The 20,508-nt window shown below is 37.9% G+C and overlaps 4 protein-coding genes across 5 annotated transcripts; 1 reads left to right on the top strand and 3 right to left on the bottom strand.

Moving 5' to 3' along the window:
* Window positions 208-2,867, top strand: LOC18785168 (tRNA (guanine(26)-N(2))-dimethyltransferase). 2 transcript variants are annotated; one of them, XM_007217959.2, is made up of 6 exons: window positions 208-930; window positions 1,223-1,423; window positions 1,517-1,616; window positions 1,783-1,983; window positions 2,085-2,147; window positions 2,421-2,867. In XM_007217959.2, exons 1-6 carry the CDS (start codon window positions 299-301, stop codon window positions 2,535-2,537), a joined length of 1,314 nt encoding a protein of 437 aa, XP_007218021.1. In that variant the 5' UTR covers window positions 208-298; the 3' UTR covers window positions 2,538-2,867. The 2 variants fall into 2 exon arrangements, with proteins under 2 accessions (XP_007218021.1, XP_020412582.1); XM_020556993.1 differs by having other exon boundaries at window positions 1,517-1,664.
* On the bottom strand, window positions 3,336-5,009 carry LOC18784893 (40S ribosomal protein S26-3). Its single transcript, XM_007218532.2, has 5 exons — window positions 4,890-5,009; window positions 4,705-4,797; window positions 4,505-4,589; window positions 4,229-4,362; window positions 3,336-3,603 (listed from the first exon to the last, which is right to left on the bottom strand). Exons 1-5 carry the CDS (start codon window positions 4,890-4,892, stop codon window positions 3,529-3,531), a joined length of 390 nt encoding a protein of 129 aa, XP_007218594.1. The 5' UTR covers window positions 4,893-5,009; the 3' UTR covers window positions 3,336-3,528.
* LOC18784827 (superoxide dismutase [Mn], mitochondrial) lies at window positions 5,575-8,431 on the bottom strand. The gene is made up of 6 exons (XM_007218235.2): window positions 8,042-8,431; window positions 7,522-7,568; window positions 7,310-7,435; window positions 7,144-7,200; window positions 6,569-6,646; window positions 5,575-5,954 (listed from the first exon to the last, which is right to left on the bottom strand). Exons 1-6 carry the CDS (start codon window positions 8,352-8,354, stop codon window positions 5,862-5,864), a joined length of 714 nt encoding a protein of 237 aa, XP_007218297.1. The 5' UTR covers window positions 8,355-8,431; the 3' UTR covers window positions 5,575-5,861.
* LOC18784892 (uncharacterized membrane protein At1g06890) lies at window positions 16,112-20,497 on the bottom strand. The gene is made up of 8 exons (XM_007218156.2): window positions 20,127-20,497; window positions 19,890-20,035; window positions 19,046-19,230; window positions 18,861-18,928; window positions 17,740-17,872; window positions 17,015-17,176; window positions 16,650-16,922; window positions 16,112-16,525 (listed from the first exon to the last, which is right to left on the bottom strand). The coding sequence occupies exons 2-8, from the start codon at window positions 20,008-20,010 to the stop codon at window positions 16,406-16,408; spliced, it is 1,062 nt and encodes a 353-aa protein (XP_007218218.1). The 5' UTR covers window positions 20,011-20,035; window positions 20,127-20,497; the 3' UTR covers window positions 16,112-16,405.

Below are 20,508 nucleotides of genomic sequence, written 5' to 3'. Positions count from 1 at the left end.
ATGAAATTTAAAACCCTAATAGCAGACCCAGGAAGAGAAATGCTAAAGAGTCAAAACGAGAAGAGTCCCTAAAGCCAACAGTGAAGGCTCAACTGCTCCAATAAACCATAAAGTCGATGGTGTGGGACCCATCTGATGACGTGGCAAGATTAAAAAACCGTCATCGAAACAACCCCGATGGAATGTCAGCCGTCGATTGAAATAACGATCCTACACGTGTGCCACAAAGTGCCATGGATAAACCCATTTATTAAAACCCGCCAAAATTAACCACAACCCAACCCAACAAATTCCCGCCATGATAACTCTCACTCCTAAAACCCTATCCCCTTTCTCATTTCTCTGCAACCCCATACCAAAACACCAAAACCAAAACTCAAAATATACCATTGTAACCCAATATTCAGACTCCAACTCAAAGCCAACCTTCAATTCCAATTGCGAGTCTGAGTTCCAGACCGAGAGGGGTCTTAAATTCGATATCGGCGAGACCTTCTTCCGCCATGAAAGCGCCACCGGCCGCGACCTCGGCGTGCTCGCCGCAGCGCTGTACAAGAGATCCAAAGGCAAATTGCGAGTTCTCGATGCACTGTGCGGCTGCGGAATTCGATCTCTTCGGTACCTCATCGAGGCAGAGGCCGATTTTGTTTTAGCAAATGATGCAAATGATGATAACAGGAAAGTTATCACAGAGAACTTGTCGCAGGTAGAGAGTGGCGACGATCCGAGGTGGGCAGTGACGCTTTCGGATGCAAATCGGATCATGACGGAGTGTTATCTCAAAAGAGATTTCTTTGATTTGATTGACATTGATTCATTTGGGAGCGATTCGTCGTTTCTGAGGTCGGCGATTAATGCTTTGAAATTGGATGGGTTGTTGTATGTTACTTCCACTGATGGATTCTCATCGGGTGGTCGCAGGCCTCAACAGTAAGTGTTACATCTAATTTCTAGCAATTGGGTTGTTTTCAATTCTGTTTGATTCTTTAAAGTTTGATGCTTTGTATAATAACTTGCCCTAATTCTTGACCATTTGAAATTACAAGACTTCCTTGCATTTTTCATTCATGGGTTGCACATTCTGCCATGCTTGTTTGCCAAAATGTTACTGCATTTGAATCTAATCATATCCGTTTTGCAATTGAATACCAAATTTATATTTGGATATGATTTTTCCAATGCCATCAGTAGGCAAGTGACAACAGTTTGTTTGTGTCTCTAGAACTTTAGCTGCATATGGAGCTTATGTTCGACCTATGCCATATTCAAATGAGCTTGGTTTGCGAATGCTTATAGGAGGGGCTGTGAGGGTAGCTTCTGTGCTGGGGTATCGAGTTACTCCTCTATTTTCATACTATTCATATCATGGACCCATTTTCAGAGTTATGCTCCGTGTCAATCGAGGAAAGCTTCCTGATAACAGGTGAAGGGGCTGTGTGATTTTGTATGCGTGAAAGCTGTGTGATTTATTAGGCCTTTATGTTGTTGCTTACCAGTTAATTTAAATTCACCACAGAAATTATGGTTTCATCAGCTACTGCCACAACTGTGGAAGTTCTCAAGAATATTCATGGGCTGAACTTGGTCGGATGAGTTGCCCCTGCAGCGATTCAAAGGTACAAGGATGCGTTTCTTCGTTAAAACTCGCTCTCATTCATGTAGTGGTATGACTTATTTTATTTTGTCAAGTTCCCAAGTTTTTGTTCTTTCTTTTGACTGTGAAATAACCATGTCTGGATTTAAATCTCAAATGAAATATTAACTTGTGTCAGTACTTTCCAGGTTTCCAAGTCATTAATTGTTTCTGGCCCCCTCTGGACAGGGCCTTTGCATGATACCATTTACATTACAGAAATGCTGCATTTGGCTGAGGAATGGGGATGGGCAGGCAGTGGCTCAGGAACTGATCTCGACAAGCTTTTGAACCAAATGGTGGCCGAGAGTGACCCCAGATTACCGTTTGGGTACACCAAGTTGGACGAGGTAGGTCCTCAAGTGAACAACTTTTTTTCACCACAACTCTATTGTACCAACAAGTTATTAATCTTGTAAAACATATTGAAACTGTCAATTTTCTGTCCCAGGTGGCCAGCCGTGCGAAAGTAAATTCTCCACCGCTCAGAGCCGTTATGTCCACCCTTGAAAAGGTATTCCCACACAACTCACTTTGGCAAAGCATTTTGTTGGGATTAGCTAATGGACCAAAAATAGGGCACATGTCAGTAGTGCATGTCCAACAGTTGGGAGTTTGGGGGGCGTGGCTGGGTATGAGTGCATGGTGGACAACTGGAGTTCTAGGAGCTGCTGGGCATGTGTCTTATTGGAGTGCAAGCTGGACATTTGGAGTTTGGGGGCTGTTGTGTATGAATGTTATTGAACCAAAGACTAATAGTCTTGATGCTGGGTTAAATTCTGTGCAGGAGGGATATGCTGCGAGTAGATCACACATAGAGTCCAACGCAATCAAGACAAACTGTTCAATGGCAGGTTGCATTAGAATTGCTAAGCAACTTCAGCAGTGCTCCAGTGCTGAATGATTTCCAATACCAGGAGAGCAGAAGACGGGGCCAGGAAAGTTGCATCCAATTTTGTAGTGTGCGAGCGAGCAACTAAGCGTGGAGGTGATGTTCGAGAAGAAGTGTCGTTGCTGCTCTGATCAGGCTAGAATCTGGATTTTTATAGTTTTTATATTAAGAAAAGAGAGGAGGGATTTTTTTAGTTTTTATATTAAGAAAAGAGGGGTGGTTCGGGGGGTTTGAACACATGAAGATGAAAGACTAAATGCTCTTGACCATTTCAACTACAAATTCTTTCCCCTAAAACGTGGGCTTTATGGCGATAACTTATGTAACAGTTGGAGTTCGAGAGATTCAGAAGATTTCTATTGAGCAATGAATTCACACATTCTATGATAACCAGTGTTTGAAACTCTCATGAAACCCTCGCAAGTTTCCACAGAAAGCAATGGTCACAAGCATTGTTTATAAAAATGGGAAGCAATAAAAAGAAAAGGTTTTCCATGCCTCCAAGCAAGGTGTAAGAACCAGTTAGTAGGAGAAAGCAAGCACTCCCAAGGCCTTTTTGAAAATTACAGTGTCAGACCTATAGAAGAAGTGCATATGGGTCGTGGCCATAAACAAAATTGGAACCTAGGACCTTTTTCTAACAACCAATAGGATTCAAAATTGGGAATTATTTAGTTCAAACAGGGTCTTGGGACCCAAGACCCGTTAGTGGGAGTTGAGCACCACAGTAACGGGGAAAATTGCTACATTCGGGTGCCTCTAAACCAAGCTTATATAGTCAGGGCCAATTTGATATGAGAAACCATGAAATAAAACCATAATAACAAATTCTAAGGTTTTGCATTATCATCAAATCAAAACATCCATAACATTAGTTTTATCCTTAAAAAAGTATGAAAATAGCATGGGAATCACAAAAACTTCCTACACAAAACTCAAGTCCAGAAAATTGTGTAGCTACTGGGAAACATCGATCACATAATCAAAGGATTGAAATGCTTATTCAAGTACGAGCAGGAACAGGGGCACCAGCAGGTCGAGGACCTTGGCCAGGCTGACCAGGCCTTGGGGCATCATCCTGACAATCAAAATTTCAGCATATCAGGTAAGCTAAGGATATACCATCGGCCTTCTATAGGCATGTCCCTTTTGAATTGGGCTAATATGCATGTGCAAGTGCAAAACGGGAATATGTAAGCAGGCAAAATCAAGTTATGTTTTACTATTTTCCTTTAAGTAAACAATGGAAACTAACAAATAAAGAATACAACTCGACATGACTAAAAGGAGAAAAGATATGACCAAACCTTTTAATGACTAGCAAACATAAAATAGATGGCCACATAAATCAAACATATGATAAACCCATGTGATAAAGAACCATAAAAACGGTTGTAAAAAAGTATACTGAAGAGAACTTGACAGTAAGGAAACCAAACATAGTTCCGGATCAACCAACGAAATGTAAAGTTTTCAGAAAAGCTTGTCAAGATAATTTTGAGATTACATGATTACATTTGTTCTAGTACAAGAACATGAAGACATAATTTTCTATCATTCATCCCATTGTAATCAACAAATATCGGTATCTCTGACAAAAAGGTTGGAAGGACCCAGATTTTTGTTGGGCTCTATTGCAAATTGAGCCAATGTGATTTGAGAATAACAAAACTGAACAAGCAATGAATCAATGCGAAACTTACCCTGCGTCTGATGAATCGCTGTGGTGGCTCACGGTTCCTCCTGTTGGTGCGAGATCGCACCCTCACAACGTGAGAGTGAATTGCGCAGGAAACGCAGTACTGCATCTTGGCATACAATTTTGGCAGGGTGTATTCTACATATCACAAACGAAAAACAATCATTTACAAATTTATCTATTTGCAATTTGCAATTTTCACCACTCTATGCAATTTACATTTTCACTACTGAGATAAATGAATGAGAAAACAGAGAAATGAGGGAAAACTGGAACTTACGCTCATAGACACAAGCTTCCTGGACATCTCTAACCGCAGCTTGCTCAACAATGTTCCTCACCAAGAACCTCTTGATGGCCTTGTCCTATTTCACCATCAACACGAAATCAAAACCAATCAATCACATATTTATAAGATGCATATACGTACAGATACACAGACGTGTATGTATGTATGTATGTATGTATGTATACGCATACCTTAGGGCAGCACTTGCCGCAGTTAGAGCAGCGGATGAACTTGACGTGTCCACGGCCGTGCTTGTTGCGACCACCATTCCGGCGCTTGAAAGTCTGCAGAGAGAACAAAAAAACGATAATTAAGCAAAAAGAAAACAGAGAACAGAGAGATGGAGAAGACATAGGGTTGAGGGTGACAATCGGACCATGATTTTCTAGGAGAGGGAGACGAGATCTGGAGCTTCGGGGTCGTCGGCTCAGGCTAGCTAGGGTTTTCGCTGCTCAGAAGCCAGAAAGTGAGTGGTTTCGGGAAAGCTTCTGTTTTATATAGCTAGGGTTTTCCCCTTCGTTTGTTGGGAATTTGTAATTACCTCCCCAAAGGTTTTGGTTTTCGCCTTTTAAGCCCAACAGTATCAATTTGGATATGAGAGCATAAAAAATAAGATTAATATAGGGTATTTTTTTCTCCAACCAAACAAATATATAGGGTTTTTTTATAATTATTTCTAAACATAAAACAATTTGTTTTTATTTGATAAAATAGCTAACAAAAATTATGGTTGTTAACATTTAAAGATCCATAATTATTTGTTATGGTTGAAATTTTGAAATTCGGAGCTCTTGATTTTTGGTTATTTTTCTATCATTTTAAAATAGTCTTAAACATATGTAAAATAGTTTTTCCTGACTTTTTCTTCAAAAGGAAATGCATTTTCTTCAGAACTAGTTAAGTTGTTTACAGTCATTGGTATCAATCTGAAAATATCATCGATCGCTCACTGTTTTTCCAAGACAGTTATTTATTTCTATAAGATCTCAACATGGTTGGATCGCAACGATTTGAATAGTGCCTCGACTTTACTTACCCTCAACAAGCCCCTCAAAATCATAGCAAAAGTTGACGACAAAGCTTATTTCAGGCAGCAAAATAGACAAAGCTCCAATTACGTACATAACTTATTGCATCAAACGATCAAACAGTGGAACAAACAAAAAAGAAAAAAACAGTGATTAAATACGTACATAACTCTTTTACACTATCTCAATTTCATACAAGGGATGGGATTGGGATGGGATATGTCGATGATTAAATAAGGGGGGGCCTCATTTGTCACACAGATCATTTTATTTCATCAACTCAACTAGCTGCAAATGCCACCCTTCATTTGCTCAAAGCCTCAAGGGCTTTCTTTCTCGTACACTTCGCTGGCATACTTCCAGTTGATTACTTTCCATATGTTCTTGAGATAATCTGGCCTCACATTCTTATACTGCAACATCACAAACAGATGTCTTAATTCATCTCACATGATACATGAGGAGCAAAGCAGGAAAATAATCACACAGATCAAAAACCACTGCTAAACGAGCAAATGGATCCGACAATAAATCTTATATGCTTTCATCATTGGGCTTGGTGATAAGCGAAGCTGATTTTAAATTGAATAAACAATGAGTTCGTGTGAAGTCTTCAAAGTATTTATTTAATATGCTAATTAAAAAATTTCCCCCATATGAAGGAGGCTGAATACAGAACATCATTGGAAAAAAGAAAAACTGAATAAAAGCCTAAACACAAACTTCATCACACAGGATGACGTTTCCCGCATAAATAATTCGACTCCAATGAGCAAAAATGATTGTTGTTTCATAAAGACAGTTTTAACACCCCTCTTAGACTCACTAGTTAAGAGAATACATCAATATGGATTGACTCTTATATACTACAGTTATAAACTGATGCCCCAAATGAGAATAATTGAAAGTTTTCAAGAGCTGTATGCATAAAGCCCTATACTTTTGCATCATTAAGCTTTGTAAGCATAAGGAAGACAGAACTATTAAGAAAATCTAGGAGACGCAAATTTCCACAAGTTAAACTTACCTGTAAGTAGTACGCATGCTCCCAAACATCAATACCAAGCAATGGAACTAAAGTTGGTCCTTTGGTAACCAATGGGTCCTGAAACAAAATTAATCAGATTTACAAATATTCTGATGAAATAGAAGCACCACATGTGTGTGCTGCACATCAGTCAACTGTTATGAGTCCTAAAAGAATAAATCAAAAGAAGGCTATACAAAGTGTTCCAGAACAGCAACCTTTGCAGATCCTAAAATCTTAATATTTGAACAATCCTTAAAAGATGAGGTAACATAAAAGCAACAAATTTTCAACACAACGTTAGATCTAAACTTCTTAGAGTAATTCTAACCATGATAAGTCAACAACAAACAGTTCCCAAGCCTGCATGATTACTGGAAAGAAGAAGGACCATAAGGGGCTAATTGTACAATTCATCAGGAGTCTAAACTACATCATAGTGAGAGGGCATCAGTCAACAGGCAGGATGGCGTTATGCAATTTGAATATGGCTAGAATTACTGTTAAGCAGACATAGAGCGAAATACTATACTAGTAGATGTAGATGGGTTTAAAGTAAATCTTGTGAGGTTTACCTGATTTGCAGTGGTTTCAACCACAAGTTTCTTCAACTCTTTGTCTAGAGCCAGCCACTGCCAAGAAAGATCAAAGAAGTAGGTAACCATACTGAATTTCGACTGAAGCATCTAGTCAAATGACATGAAACAAATGTTCGAAAAATCAACAATATGCAAAACTTACCACCCATCCAGAACCCTGCAAAGCAGCGCCTTCTGCATTGATCTTTTGCACTAATGCTTCCATAGAACCAAAATTTGTGTCAATAGCCCAGCCCAGGGAACCATGAGGGGGCTCACCACCTCCTTGCTGCCATGAACAAATCATTGCGGTATTAGGCAGATGAAGGCTTAAAAACAGGCTTGTAAGACAGATATATGGAAATATGAACTTACACCAACAGGAGTAAGATTCTTCCAGAAAATCGAGTGGTTGACATGACCTGCAAGAATCAAAGTAATGGGATGACCAAATAATTCTATCTTAAAATAATGAATGAATTTGGGAATGGAAACAGGCAAAATAATGTAAAATGAGAAGTATTGCTTGCTTCTTGTTAAGATTAGATTGTCTTCGAGTTGACACCCAAAAATATTAGAAAAAAATACAAAGAAACCATAGATTCCATAGCAGCTATTATCACCAAGCTAACACAACAGTATCTAATTGAACTGTTACTTCCCATATCAATTTACTTCAACACTCATTTTTAATGGAGAAGCAAGTTATAACTCGCAATTTCATCATATTCACAAGCAAAGAGAGTTCAATCATTTCCATTTTCCAGTGGGGCTTTGAAAATTTTAAATAAAAGAAAATTAAAATTGAATACATATTCCTAATCTTCAAAGAAAACGAATGCAGCAAAATAATTACAAAAATTAACACATAGATTATGATAGAGAGATGAGAGACCTCCGCCATTGAACTTGATGGCGCTCTGCAATTTAACAACAGCAGCAGCATCACCCTTGGCGATGGCGTCGTGGAGCTGCTCAAGAGCTTTGTTGTAGTTGGTGACGTAAGTCTGGTGGTGCTTCTGGTGATGGAGCTGCATGATCTCGCCACTAATTGCAGGCTCGAGAGCGCCATAGTCGTACGGAAGGTCGGGAAGCGAGAAGGTTTGAAAGCCACGGGAATGAGCTGTAGAACCTACGGCGAGGATTTTGGCTTTGCTCTGAAACCCCAATCCAAGGGATTTCCTGGCCACGAGAGATCGAAGAGCCATCGAAGTGTGTTGCTGGACTTGAGTGAGGACGAGAAAGGAGAGGGCAGAGAGAGAGTGAGAGAAGACTTGAGTGAGGTGAGAGCGTGCGTATAAAATATATATTGTAGGTGCGAATCTGGGTGCGGTCCTGGGAAAAACGACCCGTGTGCCCAGATCGTGTGCCCAGATACCTTGGGCTATCATTTTCGTCTAAAACGGATCCAAGTTTTCTCATATTTCTTTGCCGGGCTTAACCGATTATAATCTAACAACTGTAGCCCATGTGATTTTAGTGGGGTTGGGGTTATGTTATGGACACCAGAAAATTTTCATTAGACACCCAGCCCCTGAATTTGAGCTCTAGTTTCAATGTCGTCTCTATGTTTTAACAAAACAAAATGCATCACGGTCTCTATCTATTAAACAGAGTGTTCTGTTTGGTTGTTAAGAAAATGGAGAAGGAAGGAATGAGGAGGGTATTTTGAAATTCATTTCGTGATAATAACACGGCTGAAGTTCTAGTTTCGATTTATTTCTTTCACAAAAAAGATATAGTAAAGAGATTATTGAAGTTTAAAATCTCATTTGGAAACTCCAGTAACCTCATATTCAAATATTCTTTTCAATTTTTTGGATTAATTGGTGATTTTGTATCCATTTTGTTAACAAGAAATTATTGGGAAAGAAAAGCAAAGAACACATTGAACCTTTAGCCATCTTGCTTTGTTATTTTTAGTATTTTCTGTTCATATTTTTCATTGGGATGCGTAACAATCGTCTGCATTCTGTTTTTGATTTCTTTTCACGAAAGTATTACATTATATGGTTCGTCTGTGACATGTTTGATGTTGTGATTGGTTTTCAGGGGAGAGAGAAGATTTGTGAAGAAAAGAACGCAAGTATGGAACTGGAGGAAGAACTTCAACACTTGGCAGAAAAGCTAGAGAAGTTGCAAAGGAATTTAGGAATTAAGGATTCGGATGTTCGAAACACTAGTAATTTTTATTTCAGAGCTTTCAGTTCCCCTGCTGCTAAATCTTATACCCATTCATCTAAATGCATTGTTGTTGGATAATAATCAGAAACTAGATACATCTTTGACAAGAATGTTTAAGTCTTTGGGACATCACATGATGAACTGTGTTTTGTTGTGGAACAGACATATTTGCAGTAAAGAAACTGCAAGATTGGAGGAAATGAGATTGAAGGGGCAAGATATAAAATTGTGGATGGCTTTCCATTCCCTTCCTTGGAAGATTAAGAAGTGGATACGGCAATATCAGAAATACAAATGGCAAGAAACCAGAGGCATCAGATGCGGAGAAGTTTCTGTATAAAATGAAACGGCATCGTTTGTTTTCAAGTCACAAAACACACCGTTTCATTAAATGGATTTCATTCCCCAAATTCAAAATGGCGTCGTTTCATTTTGGGATTATCCAAAAAAAAAAAAGGCCTAGGGCATAGTAGTCATCTTTCACAAGAACTGCGCCTCAGGAAACCTCAATTGCAGATGTAAGAGATTTTCCGACAAGGAGAGGTGCAGCTGCACCTCCTTGAGTCTTAATAAGTCAGCCAATAACATCTTTGGTTTGCAGCAATGGGAACCAAGGGCAGCTTGTGTTTTGCAAATAGCATGGCGCTGCTATGAAAAATCGCCCTAGGCAGAAGGACACTTCTGACCAAAGTTAATGTTTTGAAAGACGAGGCGTAGAGACAAAACATTTTTATTCGTGCTCTGTGAGGCGTAAGCCTTGAAACGTTGGGGCGTAGACATTTTGAACATTAATTTATTTTATAATAAAAAAATGATAAATAATACAATACACAATTAAATTTTACTACTAATTATTATTAAACCCTAATAATGTATTAAGTATAATCAAATATAAGTACTAATGGTCTCATTCATACATAATAATCAATCCCTAAATCTAAAAGATTTATTCAACATCAAAACAAAAACACAATTCAGTTCATATATTAGGGTTATACTATAAATAAATATATATATATATATATATGCATGTTGTTTGTTAAAAACAAAAAAATCATGATTTAAAAATAAGTAACCTCAGTGCTAAACGAGAGTTTCATTAACTATATGAAACGAAGTCGTTTCATTACCAACGAACCCTGAAAAAAACATGCATGGTCATCTTCTTCCTCTCGCAGCCGCTTGCAGAACAGCGGCCCTTCGTCCACCTCGCCACACGTTGCCATGCCTCTCCACGCCTCGCGGTGCTAAACATGCAACCTGCTAAATAGATGAACGCTTCAGGCGATTTCCTTCCGCCTCGCTCCGACTCGCGCTCCGACACGCGCTTGGTCACCAAACATGTTAAGCTAAGGCTTCAACATTGTTATCTAAGACATTTTGTTTCTGAGTGCCTGCTCATTTAACCAACTAGTGTTTGAAAAATCAGCCTAGGCGGCACCTAGGCGCTAGGCGGCCGCCCATAAGGTTTTTATGGTGGCTCTTTTATTTCTCATGTTTTGATGATTTTAGATTCACATGTTAAGCTATGGCTTCAACATTGTTATCAAGGAATTTTGTTTCGGACAAACTGCCCATTTAACCGGCCAGTGCTTGGAAAATCAGCCTAGGCGGCCTCCCAGTGGGTTTTTATGGTGGCTATTTTATTTCTCCTGTTTTGATGATTTTAGATTCACATTTTAAGCTACGGCTTCAACATTATTATCAAGGCATTTTGTTTCAGACGTCCTGCTCATTTAACCAGTCAGCGTTCTAAAAATCGCTCTACACTGCACCTAGGCGCTAGGCGCCCGCCTAGGCGGCCTCGGCGTGTCTGGGCGAGTCTGACTCAGAAAAATGAGATGATGATGATGCTATGAGTGAGAGAGAGAGAGAGATGAGGATTGAAGAAGAAGAGAGGTCTCGGGTTATGTCTGAGCGAGAGAGAGGAGACAGCTCGGGTTAGACTTAGGGTTTGAGAAGGAAAATTGCATTTTTATGTAAAAGGAGAGATGGCTTTCAACTTACACGTTATGTCACCGTCTTGAGCAAATGTTTTTTTTTCCCCCATGGGTACGGGTAATGAGTTCAAGAAAGGGCAAGGCGCAAAAAATGAGATCAAGAAACATGGGCTTCCTTTTGACATCTTGCGGCCAGCCTATACCTCGAAGAAGGAATACCTTCCAGTTGCAGCCAAAACGAAAGACAGACAAAAGAGCCCGCCTCCCTTATGCATGGCTCGTGGACGTTCCTGTTCCCGTTCCTGTTCCGGAAGTGAGTAAGCTTGCTTGGGATCATGCACCTCACTCGGAATAGCAATGAGTTTATAAGAGTAATCTGGGCAAGAGGAATCATCTCTTTTTGCATCAACCATTATCTCATTTGCATCAACAGCTCCATAACTGCAGAACGTGATTGGCTAAATTGTTCATAAGTAAATAAATCAATCAAGCTACCTAATATTTTGAATGAAATTTGTTCTTTATTTCTTTCTTGGCAGGGAACGCGTCAGGGTGTAACATACCGCCGCTTGGTACGTGAGTTTTGTGGTATTGAGGTGGAAGTTGATAAGTTAGAGAATGCCTGTACTCTTTACTGGCACTAGTCCAGGTAAGGATTGAAGAAGGTGATGATAATGAGTGTGTGTATTATGTTATGCTAAGTTAATACTAGTTTCAGTTTTTTTCTTCTTCATGATCTCAAAGGTCTAGATTTTTTTTTCTTTTCAGATTAATTTTTTCTTCAAGGCAATCTCAACTACCCAAATTTCCTATGTTTTTAAATGACAACAAAAGAAAAGGCATGGCGGTCTGTTCATTGGAGGGTTAACTCATCTGATTAGTACTTTTGGGCTTGTTTTGTGGTTTTCTTTTGCCTTATATGTTGTTTCCGCTATCCAAAAATAAGCAATGTTGTTTTGCCTGATGGTGGTTGTTTAATTCAAGACGTGAAAAAATAGCTCATAAGACATTTTTCGCAATTCCATCACAAAACATGCTTGGCTGGGAAAATAGAGGTTCATCTGTATTGGTTACCTATGCATGCATTGTAATTTCTCCAATCTAATTGTCCTCTGTATATCTCTGTTCTTAAGTTCCTGATAAAATAGGGTTTTGGTCAATATGTCCTCCATTTGAGTAAATGGCCAAAGTGTTGATGTTAATCAAGATTCAAGACAGTAATGCATATTCCATAGTGTGGAAGAACCTTGGTTGGTTAATGTCTATGTCAGGATTGGATTGCTCCTCTGGGTATGAATATATCGAAATCACCTTCTTTTTTTTCACTTTTTCTGATGATTGAAAAAAATATATATATTTTCCAAAATTAGTATAATCTAATAACAATTTCTTCAACTTGGACTCGATTAATCGATGTTATGGACAGTGAGGGTATGCATTTAACTTGTTCTGTATTCAGTCAGGTTCAAGATTATTTGGTTTTATTGGTGCTGGTGCCATACTTGGACAGCTTTTTGGGGTCATTGTTTGCCATGTATGTTTGCTTATTCAGTCTTTTGGAATTTGATATTTGCTCTGTGTGTGTGTGTGTGGTGTTTGTTGTTCTAAGGATGAGCTTTTGTTATATAGTTGTTGTTTTGTCTAGTTTTTAAAGTAATTAACATGAGATATGCTGTGCAGAATGTTTGCTTATGCTCACTGAAAGTGTATACTGCCTAGCTTGTTGCATGTTTGCAGCTGTTTTTAAGTTGATCACCTTTCAGCTTTCCTGCTGAAGGCAATTTATGGATCCTATCAGTAAAGATAGAAAGCTAGTCTCATGCCAGGGATATGTTTCTATTTCTAGACATCTTAAGAAATATTAAAAATAACTTTTGGATTTTGGTAGTGTTTTTAGAATGAATGTTGCTCGAAAGTGCTATCATGGGCATTTATCTATAATCACTTTTCCTGTGTTTTTTAATTTTATGGCACTTTCACAAAGGCGTTTTGTAACTTTTGTTGCATTCTTAAATTTGGTTGATATAGCTGTCGGGCCAACTTGGGCGGCTGTCGCAGTTTCTGAGACCCTCCGGAAAGTTTGTATTCTCTAACTTCTGGGTTCCGTTTTTACCTTTTCACAGTTTTTCTTATAACTCAATTTAACCAAAGATGTCTGCATGCTAGAAACATGATAATAGTATGTAATATGCATAGGTGAATCTTGTTTCCAGGCCTGGCAGAGAACTCTATTTACTGTTGTCTCACAGGACGAAAAATACAAAGCTAAGTCACAAGCTTCTAAATTCTTTTTTACATAGAAAATCAAATGCATTTGGTTTTTTTTATTATAAAATAAGTTCATCTACGAAACTGTGTCACTTGGTGCTTGCTGCTGTTGGTGTCTTAGTTTCCTCTATATGAGCAAGTGCTTTAATAACTTTGGTGCATGCATAATGCATTGGCGCGCTTGCTTTGCTTCCGTAGTACTATATAATTATAAAGTAAAACACCAAAAAAGATGTCTTCGCTGTAGCCATTCCACTCAAGACAGGATCTCTTATTTGGTGTCTTATATTGCATTAATTCTGTCATGTTAAACTTTAAGCGGATCACCAAACAATTTGAAACGCTGTTTCACTAATTACATGATACTGCAGGTTTGCATTGATGTATTTGTTCAAAGACTGGGAGTATGTGCTTCAGCAGCAGGAATGTACAAGCTAGCTTTCAGCACTACTAGTACTGTTAATGGGAGAGCATCAATTGTGTCTCTTTACGGCCTGCCTGTATGTATGAAATCTCATCCCACTCCCGTTTTCTTTCAGTTTCGCTTACAAAAACACAAATTTGGTTCCTACGAAACTGTTGTTTTTGGCTTTACGAATTGTTGTCTCCCAAGTTTTGTTGTGGATAGTGATTGTGTTTCCTCATCACATGTTTAGCTGTTTATATACTTTAAAGATGAATCATTCATGAGCTTTTGAAGAAGCACCTTTACGAGAAGTTGTGTTAGCTCTTTTGTTAGACATTACAGCAAGGGCAGCTTGCCAATCATCGTATACGATGTCATACGAAACGCAAGTGCTTTTTAGCAAACGCATGAGTAAATTAACAAGCCACAGTCATATTTTTGTTTTATTTATGCACTAAGCTAAATATTCTACGGGGGATGGAAAAAAGGATGAGCAAGAGCAAGCATGCTTGAAAATGCATCCAGCCTGCACCACCTATGTATTTTAATCAATTTTGATACAAAAATACTATTTTGCTCCTACACTTAACAGAAAAGTTAACAAAATTGACGGTAGGACCATTTGTCTTAACGAAACTAAAGTTAAAGGACCACGGGAACCATTTTGGAAATTGAGGTACTCAAATGCAAATCGGATCTAAATTCAAGGACTAATAAAACAGTTAACCCTAACTATTATATAAATATGCACAACTCTCCATCACACACACACACTCACTCTCTCTCTCTCTCTCTCTCTCTCTCTCTCTCTCTCTCTCTCTCTCTCTCTCTCTCTCTCTCTCTCTCTCTCTCTCTCTCTCTCTCTATATATATATATATATATGTATGTCATTTTTTATTATAAAAAAAATTAAGATTATGAAGATATATTTGACAATTTCAGAAATTTTTCATTAAAAATTTGCTTTGTTAGGGTCTTGATCAAGACTGTCTTCAAATAATTTTGATGTATGCTTGTTAAGGGTGGCAATTGTCGACTCAAAATATGTACATAAAATTAGGGGGTTGTCAACCCGCATGACTAAAATTGTGAGTCAAATTTGAGTCAACACGCCATGACACGTTTAATAAATGGTGAATTTAGTTATAATGACCTACTTGCCAATTTTGGCACATGCTTGTGTCTTTTTTATTTAATAGGGGATGATTAAGTAGCTAGGTTGAGATCTTTCATGTGCATCAAGAGAATTAAATATGTTGGGTACATATATTTTATCAAGCTCCACATTTGAAAAAAAAAAAAAAGAAGGAAAAGCGCAAGGCATAAATTAATTAATTAATTAATTGAGAATAATTTACGTACAAGTTCCACATATTCTTTGCCCGATTTGTACAGAGAGGGGCCTATATATAAATATATTTATTTGACAATTCTTGAAGTTGAACTAGTGTTTGATCGGGGGTGTGTATGTGTGTGAATATATGCATGTGTGTGTCCATAAGCTATGGACATCCACCAATTCATTTTCATATTTCTTTGGCAAGCCTTCTAACTCTCTGTTTTCCCACTTTGATTGGATAGCAAGAATCTAAAAAAGAAAAAGAAGAAGATAAATTTTTAACTATGGCATACCTAGAAATTAGGGCAAATTACTTAAATGGTCCTCAAATTTGTACCTGATTTACATTTTGGTCCATAAACTAAATTATTCGTTCAAATGGTCCACAAACTCTTTATTAATCGGCACTTTGGTCATACCGTTATATTTTCTGTTAAATTTAGTCATGTGAGCAGCACATGCTACATTGAAGGGGTAAATAAGACTTTTGACCTATAAATCACCCATTTATCACTATTGTATCATTTATGTATCACCACTTTATCACCTATTTGGGAACATATGACGGTTATGGACAGTTTTACCCTTCCGACATTAACATAATGTAACAATAGGATCAATTGAGCGATTAATACAGAGTTGATGGACCATTTGAACGAATAATTTAATTGAAGGACCAAAATGTAAATCGAGTATAAGTTTAAGAACCATTTGAGTAATTTACCCATAGAAATTATAAACAACACATGCCATCATGGGGAGCCTAGCCCTCACGTTTTCTTCAATTCCAATTCCTATTCCCAACTTATCAAGAGAGAAGCTATTTTGTCAATTATTTGAAAGAATATCGTATTTGATTAATTCAGTTGTTCAAATTAACACAATTGAGTTTTTCTTAAATTATATATCCTAGCTAGGCAGTCTTATAACTTTAGTAAAGAAAAGGCCAGACCCAGCCAGCCAGACCTGTTCAAATTAAATTGGAGACAGAAGAAGGGTGAAGAATTAATAATACACACCAACAAATATTGTCATTGCTCTAACAACTCTATTTATGCTGCTAATATTACTATTAGTGTGTAAATCAACAAGGCTGAAAAAGCTTAGCCAACCATCACCCTTCACGCATGCAAATCTTTGTTTGACTTCCATTCAGGGGCCTTTTGAGCAACAGCATCAGTTACCACCCCCCCACTTCCATTTTCCACACCTATTAGACGATCGGATTCGCCTTCCCCAGCCTGAAACCAATTCGAAGGAAAAGAGAGGATTTCACACATTAGTTTGTCATACAATGTTATAAAATAAAAAAATGATTCGAATTTCTATAATGCAATTAGAGAAATTTAAAAAACAGGCTCAAACCTGCAATGGCTGCGTTGCTTCTTCAGAAACCTTCTTTTGACTCTCGCGAGTACAAAAATAAGAATATAAAACCATCCCAATAAGTGCAACCAATATTCCTAGGATGTTCCTCCAGTCAAATGGATCATGAAGCAGAAGGTAACCAAATGCCAGCACAAGGCATGTCTTCAGATGTCCAAGAACCTGATAGGTGACGGGAGATGTCTTTCCAATCACAAGAAATGTGCTAAAATTTACAGACACGGAGATCAGGCAGGATATAATTATGAAAGCCTGCAATTCAGAAAGTGAATACATAATCAGTAATGCTTTCAAAGAAAAGCGGAAGAAGATATAATTGTTCAAAAAATTATTTCAACTCTCACCAGAACTTGAGTTGTGTACTTGAAAGCAAATACATTTTGATTGGTCAAAAACCAATCCAGAAATGGGCCAGAGATTAATAAAGTTCCTGATTGATACGGACATGATTGATACAAAAGTTGTGTTGAAGAAACCTTATGCTTCTTCTGGATGGTATTCGTCATCTGAAATAAACTAGTTAAGATATCAAACAAAATTGGATAGGAGAACCTACAATACCCTGCTACTGAGACACCTATCATCAGATTATAATTTTAATAACCATCCATGCACAGAAAAAAGAAAAAGCCCTTGACAAGGGCGTGTGTGTCAGCTCTTCGTAATGACAAGTATCCAGCACTATGAACTGCCAGACCAGAACAGCTTCTGACTCGTACATGCACTTATGCTTTACAGGACGGAAACAACTAATATGGGAACTTCCTGGTCAGTTATTTACCTAGCCTTTCCCACCAAACAGAAGGGTACATTTCCACATAGAGAAGGCACATTTGTGCAACTTCTTTGCCTAATGCAGTCAACTATAGAAGTGTGTTCTCCATAAAAGACTATTAGAGTAAGGTTCAGAGAATCTGTATCCATGACACTAGACAATATTATTTAAGAATTTTTAGGTTCAGGTATTTCCCTGATTTAATTATATAGTGGTGCATGTGTCAATGGTTTATATTATAAGGTGAAGTGCACATATATATTTGTCAAAAAAAGACAATATTGTTGAGGATACAATCTGAGCAACGCATGTTGTAATAACTGCAAGTAGAGACAAGACACTTCCTAGAGCATTGAGTTGAACATCAGTAACTGTTGCAATCCCAACACCAAGGAGGAGGACAAGGAGGGCAATCTGAATGCTCCTACTGCCATAACAGTAAAGTAAAGGCAATATTAGTACCGTCATAGGTAAAGAAATCAGAAATCAGAACGCAACACTATTGGTTAACAAATCAAACTTCACCTAAAAGGTTCAGACTAGAAGAGGTAACATGAATGTAGAGAGTGACAAAGGCGACTTCAATTTAGAAAATAATTGGACCAATGCATGTCGCAGGAAGTCCATGGGTGATAGAAAGAGCTTGAAGCATTGAGCTAGAGCTCAATAATGATTTCAATCCAGATGTTCAGAAAAGAAGAGAACTACCAAGAGGAGGGTGGAAAGTCCAACTGTGATGTGAGAAGAGTGAAGGGATTGATGGATGTTAATCAGTAGGTTTAGCAAAGATTGATGTACATATATCAGTTATAAGGGCAAAAGAAGGCTAAGCAGGAAGCGAATTGAGTTGGTCAGAATAAGTGATGGCTTATGACAATTTGGCACTACAAGGTGCTAAAAGATAAAGAACTAACCTTGGTAAAAAATGGTTAGATTTCATGAGTTCTATCATTATCCTTAAAGAAACAGCTAGCTCATGATTACCAAGAAAAAAGAAACAGCTTTCCTCAAATACACCACCTTACCTTCACACATTTCCCCCCTCTTCCTCTTCCTCCACATTTTTGTTTTGTTTTGTTTTTATTTATTTATTTAAGAAATAACAGCATTCTACTTATTAAAATAAATTAAAAACAGAGCACAGTGAATAATTGAGATTTTAGGGACAATCACATATCATAGTTCAAAGCATGAATGACCAATATCATAAGTCTATATTTCACAAACAAACAATTGGTTTAGCTCTGGATCCAAAATATATACACAGCAATATATAAATATGTATGCGACACTAAAACTGTGCATATATACAAAGAATTGGCTTTGTTACTGGTTTAAACTTTTAAATATGTTTGAGCATACAAGTAAATCAGCATCTTAGTCAAAAGAAGGTAAACGGGTGTTTCAAGAGAAACCTGAATCTCTTTGCAAGGAAAAGGGTCTCCAATAGTACAGTACAAGGGATGATTGCCAGCTTAGTCATCTAGAATGCAAAAACAATAGAGTATCTCAGATATTCTAATATTTAGGAAAATGCTGAAACATCAAAGTTTTAGCTAAAAACCAAGAAGTCAAAATAAAATTGAAGGAGAAAACGTACCTGATAAAAGCCAACAGAATTGAACCCCAGGCTCAGATTTAACAGTCCAATTGAGATCCCATTCAAAATGCCAAACCCCGTAACCGTCTTCTGATCAAGAGGCTTGTGTTCGAAGAATTTCATCTTTAAAGCCACATGAAGGGAACAAAAGGTGACTAAAAGATGCCAGCTTGTCAAAGTTGTGGCTGCACAACAAATATGTATAACAATCTAATCTCAGCAACTTCCAATGAAACAAGTAAAGATGAACAGGATTGCTATAATATATCACATATAAATAAAATAATCGTGCATTCTCCTCATTTCTCCTCAAAACAAGACAACATTTAGTACTGGGCTTTACCAATGGAACATGTTTAACCAAATTGCAAAAGGATCCATGTTCCATCTCCTTGCTGCATATTAAACTGGTCAAATTATATTTCAATGCTCATTGAAGTGGAACTACAAATCGAAAGCTATAACATGTTGGAACACCAAGAATAACCCCATCATACCTTAAAAGAAAAAAGAACATGTAGTTACAACAATTGTTTCAAAAGCTCCAATTTTGTTACGTAAGTTCGTTATTCAATCGCAACAACTTAATCAGTTTCCTTTGTTTGCACACAGAACCTTTAAAGCTCGTCAATCTTCACACGCCTCTAAAACACCCCACAAAAACGTAATGAAGTTTCCAAAACTAGATATTTAGAAAATGAGGCAATCCAAATAAATTCAGCATTGAATGAAACAACACACACGGTCCACAGAGAGAAAAACAACAAAAATGAGGCAACAATATTATAAATGAGAGTACCATTCAAACCAAAGAAAAAGAAGGAAACAGTCATTAAAAACTTACCAAAAGTGAAACCCAAGGAGCTAATGAGCGCCTTGTTGCAAATGACAATGGAGACCGATGAAACCACAGAGAGAGTCAACGCCCCCACTGTCCCCAGCTGAAACCTCTCGCCCTCCCCCATCTTTTGCCTCTGACCCAAGTTCAAGCTAAGCACAAACAACCCAAAAATCTTACAAAGTCCATATTTTTTTCCACAAAATGAGAAAAAAAAAATGCAGAAGAAGAAGTAAAACTCACCTAGAGTGGCAAAAACTGAGAACAGGGCAATCAAAGAATTGAAGGTGGCGTTGTCTTGAGGTGATCAAAGTCTCAGATCTGATGGTTAAGATTAATGGGTAAGTGGTAGTGTTATGAAAATGAGTCAATGGCTAATTGGGTAGGCTGTCCATACGCTTTGCAGTGGTTATGGAATTGGACGCTTGGCTTCGATGCTTCGATGATTAGAGTTAGAGATGCACCTAACAATTGCGTCAAACATCAAAATTCCTATTTCTAAGAGAGATGGAGAGGTCACAGCTCATAGCTCACTGAGCCAGTAGGTTCCGTGTCTCTATCCTTCTCTTTCCTCAACAATGAGGCGACGCGGTCGGTTAAAAAAGCTTTGGTCTTTGGGAGCTAT

This window comes from Prunus persica, chromosome G2, assembly GCF_000346465.2.
Source record: "Prunus persica cultivar Lovell chromosome G2, Prunus_persica_NCBIv2, whole genome shotgun sequence".
NCBI classification, from domain to species: domain Eukaryota; kingdom Viridiplantae; phylum Streptophyta; class Magnoliopsida; order Rosales; family Rosaceae; genus Prunus; species Prunus persica.
This window is presented reverse-complemented; position numbering and strand designations above follow the sequence as displayed.